This window comes from Cynocephalus volans, chromosome 10 (genome assembly GCF_027409185.1).
Source record: "Cynocephalus volans isolate mCynVol1 chromosome 10, mCynVol1.pri, whole genome shotgun sequence".
Taxonomy (NCBI): Eukaryota; Metazoa; Chordata; class Mammalia; order Dermoptera; family Cynocephalidae; genus Cynocephalus; species Cynocephalus volans.
This window is the reverse complement of record NC_084469.1, coordinates 41,197,393-41,219,425: the sequence shown is the minus strand read 5'-3', so window position 1 is coordinate 41,219,425 and position 22,033 is coordinate 41,197,393. Positions and strand designations below refer to the sequence as shown.

Sequence of the window (22,033 nt, the reverse complement as noted above, 5' to 3'; positions counted from 1 at the left end):
CAGCTGATTCAAAATACATTTTGTAGGGCTGGCCAGTTAGCTCAGTTGGTTAGAGTGTGCTGTTAGAACACCAGGGTCAAGGGTTCGGATCCCCTTACTGGCCATCCACAAACAACAACAACAACAACAAAAAATGCATATCAATGGAAAGAAAAAAGAAAAGCTGGTAACAGGTTAGATGGCAGGAAAGAAGTAGGGGTGAGGCGCACCCTCACTTTTTAATGTTGACTGAGGTGAGACCCTAATGGGTTTTGAATTCACCCACACAGGTAGCCGCTTCGCAGGAAGTTTTTGAGGTGTGGGGCAGCAGCAGAATTTAGGTCCTCATCCAGGAAATGCAATAAGCAAATAAGGGTTTGGGTTCTTAGGTCCATGTGTAAAAACAGAATTTGAGAGAAGGCAAGTGTCACCCCAGATTCTAGGCCAGAAAAGGGCCCTTGGATCTAGAAAGGCCAAGTCTGGGCACATGGGTCAGCCCAAGTTGGGGGCAGGGGCAGGGGTGGGGATAGGGGTGGGGGTTTCTGGCAGGACAGCCAGGGATGGGGCACTAAGAATAAGGGCTGCCTCTCTCTGAAGTGCTCAGAGGTGTTTTCCATTTGCTGACAAAACCAAATAAAGACCTTTAAGCTGCTACTTTCCCAAATGAGGCCACTCCCAAGTCCCCAGGCTGGTAACAAGGGCACTAAGCCCACAAGCAAACACCACCTGAAGCAGAGAACAAGAGATGTGCTCTCTATCGCCCCATTAGCACGTTCTGGAAATCAATCAAGCTCAGAGCTCTCCAAAGACAATGTTTTCCTGGTTTCGCTAAATGCATAGATTTGCTTGTCACTTGGACGCAGTCAGGACAAACAGAACAGAATCAACTGACTATATGAAGACAGTGTAAAGCTGGTGCGGTCCGTAATCAGCGTCCTTACACCCAATATGAAGATACATCAATGAATCGGGAATTCAGAGAGCTTTCTTTATGTGACAAATATGATGTACCCCCTTTCCTGGGCCCCTCCTTCCTCTGAAGACAGACAGTTCTCTTGTTCAGAGTGGAAATGGGACTTGTTAAATATCACAACAGAACGTTACCCATGCTGACTGCAAAAAAGATATGCAAGTCCCACAGCGCAGTGCCTGTGGAACGGAGCTCTTCAGCTTTTAGGAGTTGCAGAGAATCTGAGAAAAGGGATGGATCCTCTGTGCAGCAAAATGAACATTCATGACATATACACGGACCTCAGTTCTCAACCACAGGGGGTTCACAGATCCCAGGTCCATCCATGGGCCCACGTTAAGAATCCTGAAATAGCCCAACAGCTGTCCACCTGGCACTGGTCAGCTGGTCCACTGGTCAAAGTCTGGCTGAGATCAGGGCTGAATGGACAGGGCTTCTTCCTGGTTTTCTAGATTCCACCCATATGGGAGGTTAGCATCGCATGTAGGCCCCTGGAGCTTTGCTCACCAGCCAGATGGTTTGCCTGAACTACCTACACATGGGATATGCCTTTATATTTTATTAAGCATTGAAACGAAGGACAGACACAATAATGGATCTGCATGGGATTATAAAGTCACAAAGACACTGCCCAGTATAACACTCAAAGTTCATGCCCCCCCCAAAATAAGCCTGTCTCTGGTAAAGAACATACAGGGCTCCCTCTTTATCAGGAGATGGATCTCTCTCTGCCTTGGCCATAATGATGTCAACACCAAGACCTGCACAGCACCCTATCCACGACAAAGGACTGGACGTCCAGGACCTCCTCAGCTCATTGTAACAACTTTCTCAGGGATCTTTTTCCTCCATTCTAAAGATGGGGAGAGTGAGGCCAAGAGAGGTTAGACTGAGTGGCCCAAAATCAGATGTTGGGCAGGGGTGAAGCAGGCACTCAGACTCCAGAATGTCCAACTCCAAATCCCATGTTCACCCCAACTCTCTACATTTCTAAGAACCTCCTAGATCAAAATGATTGAATACATGGGTCACTTCTCACCCATCTATAATCACCCACCCACTTTCTACCTTCCTTCCCTGTCTGACAATCAAAAATACAAAGATTTAGTTTTAAATTAATTTTTTTGAAATTATGTGGGATAATAATATGGAATTTTTTATGAATTATATATTCATTATATATAATGAAGCAAATAGCACTTTATATACACATATGCTCCTGGACTTACCACAGGATTAAGTACTGATAAATCCATCATAAATTAAAAATAGCATGTCAAAATGCATTTAATATGCCTACCCTACCAAACATCACAGCTTATCCCAGCCTGTCTTAAATGTGCTCAGAACACTTACATTAGTCTATAGTTGGGCAAAGTCATCTAATACAAAGCCTATTTTATAATAGAGTGTTGCATATCTCATGTAATTTATTGAATACTGTACTGAAAGTGAAAAACAGAATGGTTATATGGATACAACTGAAAGGCTGAAAAATCGGGGACCATCTGTGTGTGTGTGTGTGTGTATACACACTACAGACATACATGAGATGACTGTATATGTGTATATCTATACTTAAATACACACATGCACATATATGTGAGAGAGATTAATTGAGAAATTGGAAGCTAAATCTCTTATGGGTTCCCTGCACTTCTGCCCATATGCTTTTATTCTAGGAGTTCATTTTTCACATAACCCTACTAAAAAAAATGATCACAAAATTGAAAATCCTCAGATTTGCCAAACCCTGGCCCTCCTTCCTGTCACAATTCCTACTATGTATTGCAGGCTTCAGCCCTGATTTTCCCAACTGTGTCAGTGTTGTACGGGAGGAAAATAGCACTTGCCCCAAATGCTGGGACCAATGTCACAGGCCAGAATTGCTCTGTATAGAGCACCCGAAAGGCTCTGCTGGTGACACAAAACCAGCTGGAATGCAGGGAAGAGTCAGAATTTCACCCCGTGCTTTTCAGGTATCACGGGCAGATGAGCTGATCTGAGGCTACTCCCCTCTGCTCCCCTCCTTTCCTTTAAATAAACCGAGTATGTAAAAGGAGAAGAGAGCTGCTTCTAAACGTACAAAGGCCAGCAGCCACAGCTCAATCCAGCCTCAGGAGAGGGGAACCTCAGGAAGCTGTGCCAGGCTGAAGAAGCTTCTGGAACCAAGAGACAAACAGGCTAATAAATTAGCACTGCTGAACCACTGAGCTGAGGGGCAAGAATCAATCTGATAGGCTGCCTCCTCTTCTAGCTCATGAACTGAGATCACCATCATATGGGGAGTAGCCTCTCAGCTGGAAATTAAATTAGCCCAGCTATAAACCAGGAATGCAGAGTGGGAAGAGTCTGAACAGGAGCAACCCTGCGGAGAAACTCCACCACTGGGTGTCCTCCCAGACTCCAGCCTCCTGTCCTGCAAGCCCAGCCCCTCCTTTGTAACTGCTCCCCTGAACAACAACAGAAGGGGGGAGACTTTCTTACTTTGGTTTTCAGATGAAAGCACAGTAATCCAGGGTTGGTAAAATAATGAAAGAGAGGGCTTAATGAGACGAAATGGTCAGAAATTCAACATTCAGAATATACCCAGAGTGAGAAATGTTCAGATTAGAAAGAAAGAAGGAAAAGGGGCTGGGGGACATAGAGAAGGGGAGAGGGGCTGGGGGGTGAACACACATGCGCTCCACCCACACACCCCTCCCTGCAATTGCTCTGTGCCAGGCTGAGCTCCGGGAGAAATTCAGAACAGGTGTGTGCCTGCAAAGCCACCGCTTAATGACCAGGTTTGGCATTTTGGCACTGGCAGCCCGGCCCTGCTCAGCTTCTAAGAATGCTGGGATGGAGCGGCCACGGGGCTGTTCCTGTTGTAGATCCAAAGAGCCGAGAAGCGGAATTTCTAATTACACGGCTTTCCCTAATGAAAGGCTCCATCCAGACAAGCAGAAAGCGCAGAGCTTGGAGGACGTGGATCCTGAAACACATCCTGAGACTTTCCAGCACTTGCCTTTTCTTCTGGGTGGCATCTTTTCTGATCACCAGCAAAAGCAATTCCTGTTTAAAGAGATTCAACAGCACTTTGTAAACCCCACTTCCAAAGTGAAACACTTGAAGAAAAGAAAAGCACAGGATAATCTGTACCAGTTACCCTCTGGGGTCATGATGTTAAGGCTCACTCACAAAAGTCCTCAGACCCCTCCTGCCATCATACCTCACCTCACTTCTCTGCTGTCTCTCTCTGCACCTACCATGCTTTTTATGGAGACCTCCTTGCCAGGATTCCCTTCCCCACTTGGCCTGGACGTGAACTCCTATTTGTCCATCAAAACTTTGCTCTGGTGTCACCTCCTCTCTGAAGCCTTCCCAGAACAGGTCCTCCTCTGCCATGACAGATTTAACCCCTCCTTCCTCGGCAGTGTTTCTGTACCTTGAACATCTGTTTTTGTGTGTATTATGCCGTAATTAATTTAGCCATCTCGCCCCCTGCCATTACCCCCACTCTACAGCCAACCTCCACAAAGCACTTGGGGTTTTTCTAAAATGTAAGGCAGGCCCTGATTCCCCACCCTCTACAGCACCCCCGCCCTCCCTTTGACCTTTCACTCTGGCCACAGTGTCTTCTCACTGGGACATGCTCCCACTCTCTGGACCCCCCAATATCCCTTCCTGTCATTCAGTCTCTACTCAATGTCACCACTTTTAAAAGGCCTTCCTGACCTCCTGCCTAAAATAGCCCTTTTCTCCCTTCACCTTCCCCCGACATCTCTCATCCCCTCACTCTGTGTGACATTATATTTTTATTAGTATACTTGTTTATTTCTTTACTGCTCATCTCCCTATTAGAATATAAGCTACATGAGGGCAGGGACCGTGCTCATGAAATAGACACTCAATACTATCTGTGAAATGAGTAAATCTTCAAATCCCCAGAGCCTGGCACAGAGTAGATGCTCGAAACATTAATAAAACTACAGGTTGAGCATCCCTAATCTGAAAATCCAAAATCTGAAATGCTCCAAAGTCCAAAATTTTTTGAGCAGTGACACAACGCTCAAAGGAAATGCTCATTGGAAAATTTCACATTTTGGATTTTTGGATTAGGGATGTTCGACCGGTAAGTATAACACAAATATTCTAAAATTTGAGAAAATCCCAAATCCAGAATACCTCTCCTCTCAAGCATTTTGAATAAGGGATACTCAACCTGTATAAGGAAAAAAACTAACATCAGTGGACATTCAAATACAGAGAAACCAAGAACTAAATGAATTCACTTGAATCCTTCCTGCTTCCCTGTGCCCACTGCTGATTTCCAAATGGATATAATACTCAAGGGCTTCCCTAATGCTGGTTTCCTCTGGAAGGAGGGCACACGGCGCCTGTGTTCTCAGTATACTCTACCGAGTACAGAGAAGTCCAAGGATTTTATAATGGAGACAAAACAGCACCAAATCCAAATCAGAATGTAACTGACAACCAACCAGCAGCTGGAAATTCTTTATGGAGCTCACACGTCAAACATGACTGAGGGGCCAACATAGAACCTAAACCCACCACTGCACTTGAACAGTGCAATCATTCAGGGAGTCTCTTCACCTGCAGCCCAGGCCACTGCTGTCTGCCAGTGCCTCATCCACCCCTGAGCTTCTGGGACTCACAATCCATTTGCCACATCTGGATCAACCACAAACGACTCACACCATGAGGCAACGTGCTCTTGTATGCCCATCCCCACGCCCACATCCTTAAAAGACACCATCTGGGTAAGATGAGGTGGCTTCGATCAAAGTCCTCAGGACGAATGAAAGCTTAAGTCTCGGGGAAGCTGGTACATCTGCTCCCTGGCAAATGCTCTTTGTACAGAACACAACATTGTCATGAGCCTGTTCTGTACTTCTGTTTCCATCTGGCACTAGAAGAAAACACAACCCTAAAAATAACCATGAATGAACAGTCTAAGGAGCAGACAGGGCCGGTGCAGGGGGCTCAGCTCCCCCTGACAGCCCCTAACCGGGAGCCCACCGGCTGTGCTTCCTGGGACCACCACTCAGCCCTGCTGTCTGTCTCCTCCCAACAGAATTAGACTGTGGACCAGGGAAACACAGTTCGAAGCCAGGCCTGATCAGTAACGACACTCACTTTTATATGCCAACATGGAAGCTTCCCGAACTTCATTGAGTTCCTCCACAGTGAGTGACAGGAATAGGGAACGCTATCTGGGAACACTGAGCCAAATCAGGAATGACATGGGGCTTCTCCAGACCTGCCTGGGATGCTGAGACAGAGGGTGAGGATTCGCGCTGCCCTGCCCAGCGTTCCCTTGCCCCCTTGCTCGTTGTGCTTGCTGAGAAGTCCCTCGGTAGGAATGGCACGGGGTCCTGCCTAGACAGAACTGGTTGAAGGAGAGAAAGAGGCCAGCAGGGAGTGGCCTGCGGTGGCTCAGACCGTCTGCGGCTCCACACCAGTGGCCTGGGGAAGCTGGCCTCTGAAGCCGAGCTGGGGGCTGGGGAAGAACAGCTCTTTCCCAAAAAACTTCAAGCCACAGAACAAAGACCCTCTGGACCTCATCCACGTTACCCAGGGAGGCGACAGGGAGGGGGTGTGTGGACTCTCCTGAGCACGCACCATCGAGACCAACGCTTATCCTGGGAACTCCAGGAGCCTCACAGAACCATCCAGCAGGACTGAGTGCTGTTCATTTTAGAAAACCATCTATGCGTTTTCTTGCTTTCTCCACCTCGAAATACCAAATTATTTCATTTTCCTCAAAAACACATGAAAAGAATTCAAATTCGAAGTATATGTAAAAATTGTGAATTTCCTTGGTATGAGAGGCTCTGCAGGTCTGCAAAACTCCCTTTGGCCTGTGGGATGAAGGGCCTTTCCTTCATGTGACATTCCAGCCTCTCCACTCTGAGCCAGCCTCCCAGCCCCTCTCCCCTAATCCCTGACATGCCCCTGGCTCCACCCAACCCCCAGTGACCTACCACGCCTGTCTGGGCCTTTTTCACATGGAGTTTCCCTGCCCCAAACACCATCTAGTTTCTGGACAATTGGTCAGCCAACTCCTATTCATGCTTCAAAGCCCAGCTCAGGAATGGACCCCTCCTCTCTGGTCCCACATCTCTCACTTTCTTCTATCTTATCTCTCACTACAGCCTTCAACCAAGACAGTGAGCCCCCTGAGGACAGTGGCAATGGCTTAATACCAAATGTTCACATACTGCTTGGCCCATTCCAGATGTTCAAACACTGCCTGGTGGGTGATATTATTCACTCCTGAGTGAATGAATGGGTGATAGACACCACATTCCTCCATCAGCAGTGCCACCGAGGTACTCCGGTCAGGAATCGGCAATAAAACTACCTTGCTGTTGCCTGGTTTTCACAAGGCCTCACAGAAAGAGAAGGCGAGTATCAAATATCCCTTTAGAAGATGCGTAACTGTATAGGAAGGGAAGTGCGATAAGAATGACAAGCTAGTCAAGTACATGCAATGGAGAAGCCCACTCCGGTGTGAAACTCTTCACCTCCAGACCACGTGAAATGCCCTTTCCAAATGGCTCCTCCTGAGCAAGGGCTCAGGGTGGAGGTGAGGGGGCGATCCAAGCGGGTGTTAGAATTTCCTCAAATAGGAAGAGCCTATGGTAAGTGTATCAGGGGATAATAAGATCATTATAGCAAGCTTAGGGTACTTGGAAGGAGAATCCAGATACTCCTGTAACTCAAGTTTTATACAAACAGGTAAATCAATCCCCATCTCCCTCTGTTAAAAGGTTTCATTTGCCTCCTTTCCTAGTGACACCTAATCTGAAAGTTTCCTTTGTTTCCAGTGCTGTGTGACTATAGAACACTTTTAAGTGTTCCCTTTGGCCCCAGATATAAAAAGGAAAAATGCACTTTTTAAAAAAGTGACTGGCTTTCTTTTCAGCTCAAGGCTGTACATGTTTATATGTGGCACTCATGTATTTAGCAAAGATCTCCACATCACATCCAGGGTGAACACTCATCCCGGTGCTAGCATAAAACATACACAGACCACAAGAGCTACGCTGTGCCAGGCGGGGTGGAAAAAAGCTTCACCTTTTCCAAAACCATCAAACATCTTGCTCTGTAAACACCGCCGACACAGAGCACTTACCTTTGAAAACAGACCTGAACTGCTTGAGGGAAAGCCGAACCTGCAATTAGCCTGCTTACAGAACAACAGCAAGGGGAAGCCTACCCAAGAAGCTTCCAGCAAGACCTGACTTGAAGTCCTGATCAGCAAGTCGGTTTCCCCTGGCCTTAGCCTCAGCAACTTTCTATCCAGTGTGCTTGATTTACTGCAACTCCACTTTTTGTTCTTTATTCTTTTTGCAGCAATCATCTTGGGGGAAGTGGGGGGGAACGTTCAGTGTGAGATGACATCACAAGCAGGAGATGTGTGGAGCTGAACTCAAAAAATAGCAAGTGGTGGCCTGTTCCAAGGGGTGAAGGTGGACAGAGACAGAGCACAGGATCAGGGGTCAAACTCTTAGAATTACAAGGAAACTCGGAGACTTGTCCTGCTACTAACATGCTCCAAATTGGAATCTGGATGAACACTATTCCTCAGGATACTAGTTGGTATGAATGAAAAGAGGATTCTGTATGCAAGGGAAAACTTGCTGAGTTAAAATTAAACAGATTTTCGTTTTGTTTTTATTTTTTTTTTTATTTTTTTATTTTTTTTTATTTATTTTTTTTTTAGTCGTTTTTTCGTGACCGGCACTCAGCCAGTGAGTGCACCGGTCATTCCTATATAGGATCCGAACCCGCGGCGGGAGCGTCGCCACGCTCCCAGCGCAGCACTCTACCGAGTGCGCCACGGGCTCGGCCCTCATTTTGTTTTTAGCCGCAGTAGTTCTCAGGGTCTTCAATACGCTGACATGGAAATATTTTTTCTACACATCACTCATTAATCTTTCCAATATTTTCTGTTCACTGAAAAAATTGGGGATAGTGCTTCTCAGAGCATGGTTGGTCAGCAGATTATCCACACACCACCCCCAAGGAGATAAATACTAAACCTGAGGGTAAGAGTTTAAAAGCTATAAGTAACTTGACATTGCTACAACATCCAACGTCCATGAATTTGATGCATAGAGCATAGGCCAGTGTGGGTGTCACATGGTAGGAGGGATATGGCATGGGCTGTGTGCTAGTCACGTGCAGTAGGACAACATATTGGCCCACATGGATTGGGGAAAATGTGGTCATATACTAGAGTTTGCTGAGCATTGGCTTAGGAAACCCTAATGGATCCAATCTCTATTGTACACGTGGAGATCCTGACACCAGAGAGAGAAAGTGACGTGCTCAAGGTCACCAAGTGTTCTTAGCAGAGGTCTGACCCTCAGGGTTGCCAATTTTGGGGCTAGATGGAAGAAGAGCAAGTTAGAGAACTAAAAAAAAATTTAAATAGGAGAAGTATGTCACTGAAAATGATTTTATGGTGGTGATTCTGATTTTAAATGGCATCCAGCTAAGCAGACCTCCACGCAGCCTCTCCTGAGATCTCTACAGACGTATGGAAGGAAAACGGAGTCAAAGAGATAATAACTAAGGCCAAACTACAGCAAGAATGTCCATGATGAGCAGAATTGAGGAAATTCAATCCTAAAATGTGCATACCTAACAAAAAAGGTAGGAAAACAGCAGCAGCTGTCCACTGAGTATGGTTAGAACGACTGAGGCTGGCAGAGCCAGATGTGCTAAGGGGCAGTGAAAGGGTGTGGCCACTGAGGCGTGTGGCCAGCCAGAAGAACACGCCCCCGCAAGCCCATCTGCTCCTAGCTCCAGCCAGTCCCTGCCATGAGAAAGGCAGGCCTGGTCCTGTCAGATCCTCTATAAAAGACGCAGGAAATCTGAATTTGTATGTGAAATTTCCCAATATTAGCAATGAATTTACGTTTTTAAATCCCTATGAATATTCACTCTACAACTTCATAAACATTAAGTTCAACAGCAAGAAAAACTAATCCATGGTGGTAAAAGGTGATGTCCTTGGGATGGGACGGTAACCGGAAGGGGACACACAGGTAGCTTTGGGGGTTCCTGGATTGCTGTTTCTTGACCTTGGCACTTGTTACCAACATGCTGATATGTTTACTTTGTGAACATTCATTGGACTGTGCACTCCTGATCTGTAGACTTTTCTATAGGTGTGTGAATAAAGATTTGACTAAAAAAATCCACAGGCCAGATTTATAGATAAAATAGTACAATGTCTGGGATCTCCTTCAAATAATATCAAAAAGAGAGAACACAACACTTCCTTAGAAATGATGGAGGAAGTCTTGGGAGAGGCATAAAATAAGGCCATGTTGAGAAGGAGGGTCTAAGAGAGTGGTATTCACATAAATGCTGTGATCCTTCTCAAGTTTCTTCCCATGTGGAAGGAGCATTAAATTAACTGATGCTTGAAGGAAGAGGGTGCCATGCCGAAGGGACAGTGCACACAGCTGGTCTTGGCATGGGTCGGGGTGGTGACTAGCAGGGTTAGCAAGCTGCAGAGCAAGAGCCAAGTTGCCCCTCTTCTCACCTCCTGAGCTCTCTTTGGAAAACTCCTGGAAAAGTAAAATACAACATCACATCTTAAAACTTTCACTGTTACCTTATGCTTTCTCTTCTCCCTAAAATGGTTTTGATTTATTAGTGATTCGACAGGACTAGTGATTTTTTTTATCAGTGCTTTCTTTAGTTCACCTACTAACATAGTCTCCTCAAGGACAAGTTCGTGGCTCTTGCACTTCCTTGGTGCCTCAAGTGGTACCGTGTACAGCACTTGAGGAGAGTGCTCAAACAGGATCACTTAGGACAGTGAAACTACTCTCTACGATACTGAAATTGTGGACACATGTCCTTATACATTTGTCCAAACCACAGAACGTACAATAGCAACAGTGAGCCCTAATGTAATCTATGGACTTTGGGTGATAATGATGTGTCAATGTAGGTTCATCGATTGTAACAAATGTACCACTCTGGTGCTGGATGTTTATAGTGGGGCAGGCTGGGGGCAGGGGGTAAATGGGAACTCTGTACTTTATTCAATTTTGCCATGAACCTAAAACTTCCCTAAAAAAAAAAAAAAAAAAAAAAAATCTATTTTTTAAATAAGTGCTCAATAAATCTTTGTTAGATATATGAGAAAATAGGTAAACATGATTTATAAGAACGTACTATTCATTAACTATGGCAAAAGATTTAAAATGGTCACCTTTGACTCTCTCCATTAAGTATTTCAAGTCAATGACAAAGTAATGGTCACTTCCCTGCCTTGCTCTTTCTACCCCACCCACTTCTACACGCACACCCACTCACCCACTTGGGGCTTCTGTAAAAGTGCTTTGGTGGGAACACAATGTTTAGTTCTTTGTGTATCTGTGTTAACTGGCAGCACCAGCATATGCTAAGTGCCTAGAGACTCCGGAACAATCAGACAGGAGGGCACCAGGGACCAGCCAAACAGCACATCAAGAGGAAGGGCTGGGCCCAGCCAGGACCAGTTTTCAGACTGAGAGGCCAGGAGGAGGCAGGGAGAGGCTGCTCAGCCCGGGGAAGGCACCAGGAGTGATGTGGAGGGGGATTACTGTTCCCTAATTGCCTGCTGTGTGTCCTCTCCCCAGGGAGACTGCACTTTAATGGAAGTAGGGACAAAATCTTGCATTTCTTTAACATCTTGTGCAGCACTGAGCAATGTCCAGTGAGGTCTTCTGCTCTTTTCACACCCGCCATCTACCTACACCCCCCCACCCCCCGTAAAAAATCCAGAGAAAAAGATGGCCTCATTCAGAGCAGAACAAAATCCTCAGTGCCATGGACTAAGCCCATCCTGAGAGGAGGCGGCTTTGGCGGGTTGAGTCCACCTTGGGCAGCACTAGAGGGGGTGAGCCTGTCAGTGCCCACAGGGCTGGAGGCTCAGAGAGGGGACTCAGAGGTGACCCAAAGGGAGCTCCGAGCAGGGGACAGCTGCAGGCCTGGACTCGGGGCCTGAGGAAAGGAGGACGAGCCCGGAGTGTGTGAGAGGGGGATTCGGGAGCAGCGGAGGCGGTGCTGGGGAGGGGACGGGCGACTCGGTGTCAGTCCAGGGGGGACTCAGGAATGGAGGCTTGAGAGTTTGGGGCCTTTTCCTGTCCCTCCTGTCCTGTCTGTCCCAGTCCGTCCCACTCTTCTCTTCGTCCCGACATGGAACTGGCCGTATTGCGGAATGAAGCTACTTTGGGTTATCTAGAGAGCGTGCTGAGTCGCCCTTTAGGGACCCAGTGCAGAAGCGGGTGAGCTGACAATGACATATTCTTCCTCGGAAGAGAGAAGGGGCGGGGCGAGGAGAAGGGACGAAACGTCGATTCCCCTCCTTGTGAGCAGGCTCCTCCCCCGCCCCACAGCCAGGTCCTGAAGGGACCGAGTGTCCGCCTCGGGCCTGCAGGGCTCACCCAGGCCCCCGTCCCACAGGCCGCGGGGCGGGGAAGGCGCGTCGCACGGTCCCCTGCTCTACTCGACCGACATCCAGGGACACCTCTGCTCCAGAAGGCGGGGCGATTTGTGCGGGAAGGTGTAGAAAGGACAAAGAGGGCGCAAAGGAGGGAAGCGAGTACAACACACGAGCTGACAGACTCGACTCCGAAAGCGAAGGCGGCCCAGGACCGGCTCAGCGGCACCGAGTCCATGCGGATGAGCCGGGACGGCCCCGCCCCGCCCCATGGGCGGGGCTTCGTGCACGCGAGACACCATTGGCTTCGCGGCATCGCCTCCGGCCAATCAGCACGGGGACGGGTCCCAGCGGCACCGCCCACCGCCAGCGCCAGCCTCTGGGCCAGGCTCAGCCCAACAGGTGAGGCCCAGGCGCGGGTCGGGGGGGGCCCCCCCCTCCGGCTGGTCACGTGGGCGCGGCCGCCGGCCCCGCCCCCAACACCGGGAAGCTCCGCCATCTGTCTCGAGGACTCAGCGGTCCTGGGGCCAGGTGCAGTGGTCCCACGCGACACAAGGGCCGTGCTCACTGGTCCCCGAGGCCTGCCAGTCTGGGAGCCATTTTCTCTGCCGTGGCAGCGCCCTCAGCCACCCTTCCAGGATGGGACGCCTACGCGACCGCTCCTCTGCTGCCAGCAAGGAACAGACACGTGGCAACCTAGGGCTCTGTCTGGGGCCATGTTGGGCACTTCTGTCACCAGACCTGAAAAGGGCCGGCTCTTTCCTCCTACCCCCCCCCCACTCCATTCATTAAATCAAGAGTGCACGTGAAAAAATCTGCTTCTCCTCACCTCTCCTCCCAGTGGTTTTTCAGTCTCCATTTGCTTCCCCAAACCTCATATTGCTCAGGACCATCTTTCAGCGTTTTGTGCGTTTCCAAACAAGAGTAACCGTGTTACGTACTGTGGGGCGAAGACTTGGGGGAAAACAGGGACCCTGAATCACAGCCCCAAGCTGCTTGGTAAACACACATGGAATCGTTCACGTGTAGTCAAAGGTGTTCAGAAGTACTGACCCCTTGGCAAGAAAGAGGCTGAAATACGAGTACAATCAAAATGATGTTAAACCAGAGTCTTAGTTTTTTTCACATTTGCCATATTTAGAAGAAAAATATTTTATTCCAACAATGTATCATGTGTGTACTTTTTTTAATGTTGAGAAAATTTAACTCCTTTCTGGCAGAACTCCTTAACCAGCTCGATCTGCACTCATAAATTTTTAAAAACAGTGCTCTTTGGGGAGGCAAAGTCTGCAGTACTACTTTGCTATTTACACGTGTTTCATTGGTGACACATGAAGTAAATTTTCTGAATGACCCAGTAACTTAGGCTATATTTCATATTTTTTTAAGCCACAGACTGCGTATGAAATGTGTATTTAAAAGAACAATTTAAGATATAATATAAAGGAAATTAATACCACTCTTATCTACATACGAAGAAAATTATTGGTGGGTTTTATTAGTATTAGCAGTATTTTAACACTTAGCCTCTTGGCTGCAATGAAAATTATTTATTATCTTGTTATTAAGATGGTAATTGCTCCTTATATCCTAAACTTTCCCCCAAATCTCTTAACAAGAAAAATCAGAAATAAAAATCAACATGCGTTAACATCAGTTTTACTTGATGTTAGTTTTATTTTGGCATAGTTTGAAAGGAATATGATAGTCATAAGAAGGTAATGTTTTAAATATAAAAAAAGCTTCATGCTCTACTTACAATTAGTTTTCAAAGCTATCAGTATCTCATTTCTTTTCAGTCATGGTAAATGTTTTCATTTGAGGTAGGCAGCATATTGTTTTCATTACCCTTGAAAATATGCCACATACTTGGGGTATTCATTTTGCTGGGATTCCTTACTATCCCAGCACTCTAAGATTGAAATTTCCTTTACTGTCTGAAATCATCAACTGTTAAATGAGAGAGGTAGCGCCCTATTTGGAAACTAACTCTATTCACAGCAAAAGAAATGCTCATTATGCTCTGCCTTTAGAGTGGGCATTTTGTGTTTCTATCAATCAACTTAATTTCCATGTTCATAGAGTGAGAACATAAAGTATTCAAAAAACTACTGACATAGAAAGCAGTCAGCAAGCAGTCCTAGTCACGTATTTCAGTTCTGAAGGTTTAAAAGAATGCCACCTCCACGATCCATAAGACTAGCTGACTGGTGGGGTTTTTTTTTTTTTTTTTTCTTGAAATTCCTGGTGCACTTTTAATTATAAGCAATTTTAGTGATTCAAAGAGTCATTTTCTAGAACTAGAAAACCTTATGTCCTCAACATATTTCAATCAAAAAAATAAATTAGCATACAAATTTGAAATGAGGTTTTGTGACATATTGATTTTTCAAAATATCAAAAAGTTTTTCTTCAAACAAAAATAAAACACCAAACTAGAAAACAGAAGCTGTGACAGGTCACTTTGAAACTTTAAATATAATTTTAACTGAGAAAATATCTGTCATAAATATTAGTCTATATTAAATTATAAATTTTCAATTATCAGGTTCCATTAAAAATCAAAATCTACTTTAGTCAGCATTTAATTCCTAATTGTAGTATTCTATTTCGATAAATGTTTTTCAAAACATGTATTAATATTTGATTCTGTACCCCACAAATATAATCAACAGAAAAATTCAATTAAAAATTTTAAAAAATAAAACATGGGCTGCAACTTATATTTTAGAGACCTGTTCAATAATAACATCATTTGGAAGACAGTAAGTATAATTTAATTCATATATTTCAGCATTTTATTTTTCTAAAACAAATAGGTTGCTATTAAATATTGACTATTTTATTAACTCAGAGCATCTGGGAAAACACTTATGATTAGGTTAATTTATGTTATATTTTCCCCTCAACTTGTAAAAGATTAATCAACCATTTTATGGTCTAATTTAGGTGCCTAATTAAAAACAGAGTTCAACACATGCTACACTGTCTTGCTAATAAATCTTGACAGCTTTGTAACATGATGGTTTGTATTTCAAATTGTTGCGTATAAATGCAGATTTTTGATCTTCACCCAGCAGCTTAGAAGTGAGCTGCATACTTGGTTTAAACTCCATGACTGAGAAAGTGCAATTACTTCAAAAGGGATTATCCCCAATCAGATCTTATCTTAAATTTCCCTTAGTGAAGACAGAAACAGTCTTTGCCACCAGGTTTTTTAAAAAAGACTAGGAAAATGTGGAGGAAATTAGTTTTCTCAGTGTAGGGAAAATTGCTATGTTTAGCTATTAGCCTTCAAGAGAGAGATTTCTGAAGTTTTAGAATCTCATACTAAAGAAATCTGCTCAAAGTTCGCTATAATTGTCTTCTAGTTAATAAGCACAAGTTTATTCAGTCTTGATTTGGGGACACTCTGTTTAAATGAATAAGTTAATTCCAAGAAATTTTGGAACATGTCCTTTAACCCTACGTTCCCCTATACCTTGCAGCCTTAAAAAGGGCAAATAGCAGAGAATAAATCTACTCCTCAGGAGGGACACTTGCTGTTTTCTCAGCCTCTATACTTGGGGGTATTTTTGTCATTTTAATGACTCCTTTGATTCCGACTGTCCTGTGCAGAGAAATGAAACTGCCACAGTGGTGTGGTTATCCCTACTCTAGTTACATACCAACTTTAGATAGAGTAACTAGCCTGTTTGGGAGTTGAAATTCTCTTAAAGTAAATGACAAAGTGAGCAATCTGCACTGAGATCACTGAAGGCACATCAGAAAAATGTCAAACTCTTTTAAAGCAAACCCAGTTTTGAATTCACCTTATATGACTAACATCATGTTTGGGCCACTTAAGCAAGGAAGCATGGCACAGAACGATCTCTGGAGTGCTACTTGGGTTGGTATACTAGCTCTGCCACTTTTCAGCTGTGAGAACTTGGGCAAGCTGCTTAACCTCTCTGTGTCTGTTTCCTCATCTGTAAAAGTACCTGCTTCACAGGACTGTAATGAGGATTAAATTTGCTAATCCTGTAAAACCTGAAACAGTGCCTGACACATAGGGAAAACATTCAGTGAGTGTGAGCTGCCAACATTGTTAACCCCCCCTCCCCCACGCACACACAATACTTTGTTTAATGATGGCCACAGCATGAAAGTGTCAGCTTATTTTGTACGACCAAAAATGGAAAAGGGAGTCAAGCTGGGGAAGGGGGTTTCTGCCACTGTAAAGTCTAAGGCATATTTCTGTATAAAAATAATAATTACACAATATTTGCCTAACTTAACTCCCAAAATAAGGTTATTAAAGTTTATGAAAATCTACCAAAACTTAAGCCAAATCAAAAAGAGAATCTTCAAAAATTACATATTTAATTGTGGGCCATTACAAGTTTGAATCAATATTCAAACAGGCAGGATGCTGTCTCTACCTGCTCCTGTGTGGAGCTCTCCTGAACCCCACAGCTACAGCCCCCTATTTCTCAAACACCATCACACCCTTGGACCAGAAGGTTTCACCAGATAGTCCCGATCAGCCACTCCTCATCAATTAAATTGGGGAGGCCTGATTCGAGACAGCTGGATAATAACCCCGAAAAGTAAACCCAGAAGAGTCTGAATCGCAGCCTGAGACAAACTCGGGTCCCAGCGCGGATACAGAGCACTCTGGCTGGTGGCGGGGTCAGCTCCGCGCCGCCACCTCGGGGTGGGGGGTAAGGGGTCATTCCACCATGACCCCTCCTGATCTGGCTGATGGTGCCTCGGTATGTTCAGTGCAAGAAACTACAACCCAATTCCAAAACGTCAAGCAAATCCGCCCAGGCCCTGGGCTACTGGTTAGGCCCTTAGCAAGGCTGTGTATCAACCGATTAAACATACACTCCTCGTCCTCCAACAGACTATGACGCTGACCCTCGGACTCAACCATCCATACCATTTTTTTTTTTTTTTTGGTCCTAAATGTCTCCAAAATGTCTCCCCTCTCTTACATTTTCTAGTTTTGAAGGGTTGCTTTAGCCACGTTTCTGAATTGCAGCTCGCTGTGGTTAATTATTATTTACGCTCTTCTGCAATTGGCTGCCCGGCTGTACGGAAGGAGCGACAGACCCAGCGCCCCTGCTGCAAAGCAGGGCTGGCCCGAGCAGAGAGGACGCGAGCGCCGGCGAAGGGCGCAGCCCGGGCCCCGGGTCTTATGGAAAGCGCTCCGGCCCAGGCATCTCCTCCCCGCGTGGTCTGTTGGAAATTGAAACGGCCCCCTTCAAAATCACTGTCAAATGCACACATTTGCCCAGACATCCAGAATATTCTTAACTTTTAAATTAAGCATATAGAATTTAAACGATTTTTTCCCCCTTAAAAAAATCCACCAGCCCCGCGGCTGCGTCGTGCCCTGCTGGGGCGGTTCGGGGACGCAGCGCTTGGCACCGGTTGTGGCATTTGCAGTTTGCTTCTCCCGCCCCTCCGTCCGCTGCATCACCGCCCCGGGCCCTGGGCCTCCTGTCCCGACGGTTTACGGAGACGGCTCGGGACTGGGATGAACCTGGCGTCCCCCGCGGGTCACCAGGTCCAGCCTCCCGGGCTGCACTCGCAGCTGCCGGCGCGCAGCCAGGGCTTCCAGTGGGACTCGGCTTTCTATTCAGTGCTTGTGAGTCCATCCAAAGGAGCGTGGCAGGTGGAGACGGCCGCCCTGAGACATGGCGTGGATCTTCCTGTGGGGCTTTCCACTGCCTGCCCCAGGTGTTTCTAAAACCGCCTGACATGGTGGGTTCCCTTATGTTCCCGCCGTCTCCTCCCAATCCGGCCCCACGTGTGTCTGATCTCAGAACACTCCGGGCTGCCTCCGGGCTCGGCGGGATCCACCTGGAAGGGCGCTCGTTAAAGCCTGCCACCCGGCCCCGATCCCCACCCCAGGAGGACGAGGGCTGGGGGAATAGCACGACCGATGACGACAGCTAACGATGACAGCGGCCCCCACGTGCCGGCGCGGCCCCTGCCCGCGTCCGTGCACTGACCCTCGCCCGCCTGTGCAGAGCCCGCGTGCTCCCCACTGCACGGATGGGAGCACCGAGGCTCACGGGGCGAGCCAGGACCTACATCCAGGCGGCGGTCTCCGGAGCCCCGGTCCTCAACCGCCGGTGTCCCGGGAACACAACCCCGCCCGGGAACGACCTGGGCAACTCCTGGCAATAAAAAACATTAAGGACAAAGGGGAGAGGGGAGGCCTAGGTTGGGAAGGGAGCGGCTTCTCCATCCCATCCGGGTCCCCAGAGTGGGCTGGGGACAGGGCTGGGGTTCGGTTCGCGTCTCCCCTTTTGCTTTCCGAAGCCTCGAGTTTCTCTGAAGCTCATCAGGCCTGGAGGGGGGCCGGAGACTCGGGGGAGTCGTGCTCGCGGGCTGGGGTGGGGGTGACCGGGCCCCTGGTCCGAGGAGGTGTTTCGGAGGCTGGAGTCTGGACCTGCCACCGCACCCCACCTGAAGCTCGGTCAACCCAACAGCTCACCCCAAAGACCAGTAGCTACGGGAGGCGGTGGGCAGAGGTCACGGTTATGACCAGGGACCGCTATCCCTTTGCCACCGGACACACGACCTGACTCGGGGACAGAATTTCCGGAAGCCGCGACCTCTAAGTAACTCTCATTTCTCAACGAATGGGCCTCGAATATTCCTTGAATCGCAGTGTGTGAAGGGCCATCGGCGACACGCGTGCTTGTCCTCGCCCACCCGCACCCAGGCTGGGGAGGAGGGACCCGGCGGGCTGTGACCGGCGCGCCGTGAAGCCTTCCAAGCTGCGCGCGAGTCCCGCCCGCTGCAGTGCGCGCCTTTGCCCGACAGGGACCAGCACCGCTCCACGCTCGGCGCGCCGCCCGCCCGCCCGGGCCACCCGCCCAGCTCACCCTCCCGAGCCCAGGCGGCTCGCGAGCAGGCGGGCGGGTCTGACCCGCCTTTGGGTTCCGGTAACAAGAAGGACTGTGACAAAAACGTGAACAGACTGCCGGCCCGGCAGGACGCCGTCGCCCCCACCCTCTCCCCTCATCTGGTGAGCAGAAGCTGCTCGAGAAGTTGGTCTAGGGAGGGGACCGCGACCACAGGGGCGCAGAACACGCCTCCCAGCGTCCCAGGCTCCGCGTGGAAAAATTAAATACAGGCGACGCAGGATCGATTCGTAGGGAACACCGCCACGGTTAGGGGAATCCCGCCTCGCTGAGCGCGGCTCCGCTTCTCGGCGGCGAGGTCGCCGGATTAATTCTAGGGCACCACGTCCTACTGGGCCGCCAGCGCTCCGCGAGAAGTTTCTGTGGGCTGGCGAGGAGCAGAGCTGGGAGCACTCTGGACCATGCCGGGACGGGATGCTCGGCCCTCAGCTGCTGGCGTGCACCGTGCGTGGTTCCTCGGCCCCTTCCTGCCCCCGGTGGTCCGAAGTTGTACCCCTGCCACTTCCCCCAACAGACGCCACGTGTGCCTTAGCTCCCGGTCTGGATCGCGGCCGGCGCCCCTGCCCCAGGCGGGGAAACTCACCGGTACCAGGCGAGGCCCTTGTCGTAGCTGCGGTCGAAGAAGTGGGGCTCCGCGCCCACGGCTCGCACGTCGGGGTGCACCCGCAGGAACTCCAGCAGCGCCCGCGTGCCGCCCTTCTTCACGCCGATGATGATGGCCTGCGGTAGCTGCTTGCTCCCAGACCCGCTAAAAAAGCTGGAGATGGGACTAGGGGAGTCCGGCGCCTCGGGACTCTGCTCCTCCTGGCTCGTAGCGCCCTCCGCCAGCTCCTTGCCCGCAGCCAGCGGAGTGGCCGGCGGCGCCCGGAACAGCAGCTTGGGGGGCGTCCCGTCCGGAGCTGTAGCCGGGGCTGGCGGGGAGTGTGCGCCACGGGACCCCGAGCCCAACAGCAGCAACCCGGGCGCGGCGGCGCACGAGCCGGCGCACGAGTATAGGAACATGTAGAGCCAGACGCAGAGCATGGCGAAGAGCAGCGCGAGCTTCCTCTTCACCAGCGGTGAGGGCGGCGGCGGCTGCGGCAGGAGCCGGCCGGGGACATCGAGGCAGGATCGGCCGCCGCTCAGGCGCTGCCCCATGCGCTGCCCGCGGGCGCGGTCAGGGGCATGGCTCAGCACATGGCGCGGGTCCCGCTGGAGCAGTGAGCGCGGAGAGGGTCCCCTGGCCCGCTGGACGCCCGGGCGGCTGGGTTTATTGCCCCCGCGTGCCCGCGGCCGCCGCCGCCGCTGCTGCTGCTCTTTCCCAGGTGGCGGCGGCAGCTGTAGCGGCCGCGGCTCTTGACATGTTGCCCAGGAGGAGCCGCAACTGGAATGGAAAGTCGGGGCGGCAGTAACTGCTGGCGGAGGGGCTGCTCCTGCTGCGCCGCGACCCGCTCCGGGCCAGGAGCACGCTGCACTCCCGCGCCCTGGCTACTCCAGGCGGAGCGCACGGCCGCTGGCCGGGGCTGCCTCCTCGCAGTCCTGAGAGCTGAGCCTTGAGCGCAGCCCCGGCGCTTCCCCGCAGAGGCTGCGGAGGAAAACTGCGCAGGAAGAGAGCCGGGGACCGAGCTGGAGTGGGCGGGCCCGATCTTCCGGAACGACGGGCGGCTCTACCTACCAGAACCCCGGAGCTCCATGCAAATACGGCCGCTTCGCCGGGGGCTCAGCAGCCAACCAGCTCCTGGGACGTGGGGGTGTGGAGAGGGCTCGGGGCGGTGGCAAGCGTTCGGGGGTTGCTATTGGCTGAAGTACAAGGGGCGGGTTCGGAGGGGCGGAGCCAGGGGCTGGTGACAGGAGCAGATGGTGGGAAAGATGCTGCAGTGACCCAGCACTGGGAGAGGCCCGACCCCACCGGGGGCTGCGCTCCGGCACCCGCGCTCATTTCCGCACTCGCGCCCCAGGAGCCAGCCTTAGCTGTAGTTGCCCAGATGTCGGGACGAGTCCGCATCCAGATGTTTCGCGGGCTGGCTTGCGGTGTGTTCGTGTGCCGGAGTGGGGGGGGGGGCGGTGTTGAAGGAGGGAGAGCCGGGCCGGAGATGCACTCAGACCCCGAAGCCGTCCATGCCACTCCGGGGACTCAGAAGGGGGCCCTTCCGGGACAGGCGCCGCTTTAGGAAGTTTAAGTGGCAAGCATGTTTGCAGATCGCTGTCAACTTTTTTTTTTCTGTCTTTCCTTCTTATTCTTTGCCAGGAGCTGATCTCCCTCTGCCTGCCGGTTAACTGAGATCCATATCATGTATCCTCCAGAAAAATCTTCTCCAGCCTTCCCAAACAGCAAGGAAAAGTTTGGGGAGAAGGGAGAAAAGAAGGGAGAAATTAACCGGGAGACTGAGTCTGGTAAAATGTTTCCTGGTCGAAACATGTGTGAGTCACGTGCAGGAAGTTTTGTCTGGATGTGAGTTTGCTGGAGATGTTAGGTTTGAGACAATTTTCTATCCACCCTTTTTCCTGGGGAAATATTAAAGCCAACATTCGCCTTCCTTTAGGAGACAATTTCGTTTGCTGCCCTGTGACACTGATTATTAGTTGTTTCCGCCACCGATTTTTTTTTTTTTAATCAAACGTCAATTTGGAGCAAATCCATCACTACGTTGCCCTTATTTCGTAGTCAAAGTCCACTCGAAGCCACTTTCCCCTGCTCTCTTTGGCCAAATGACCCACCAGGGGCGG

At 49.4% G+C, this 22,033-nt stretch overlaps 1 protein-coding gene across 1 annotated transcript in view; it reads right to left on the bottom strand.

Annotated features, from left to right (window-relative positions):
- The window catches only part of HS3ST3B1 (heparan sulfate-glucosamine 3-sulfotransferase 3B1), a 42,475-nt gene extending 21,646 nt beyond the window's left edge, over positions 1-20,829 (bottom strand). The window contains exon 1 of the mRNA XM_063110444.1: positions 19,911-20,829. Within this exon, the coding sequence (XP_062966514.1) occupies positions 19,911-20,464 (554 nt within the window). The 5' untranslated portion in view covers positions 20,465-20,829. The remainder of the gene's footprint in view (positions 1-19,910) is intronic.
- Between the last annotated feature and the right edge of the window lie 1,204 nt (positions 20,830-22,033).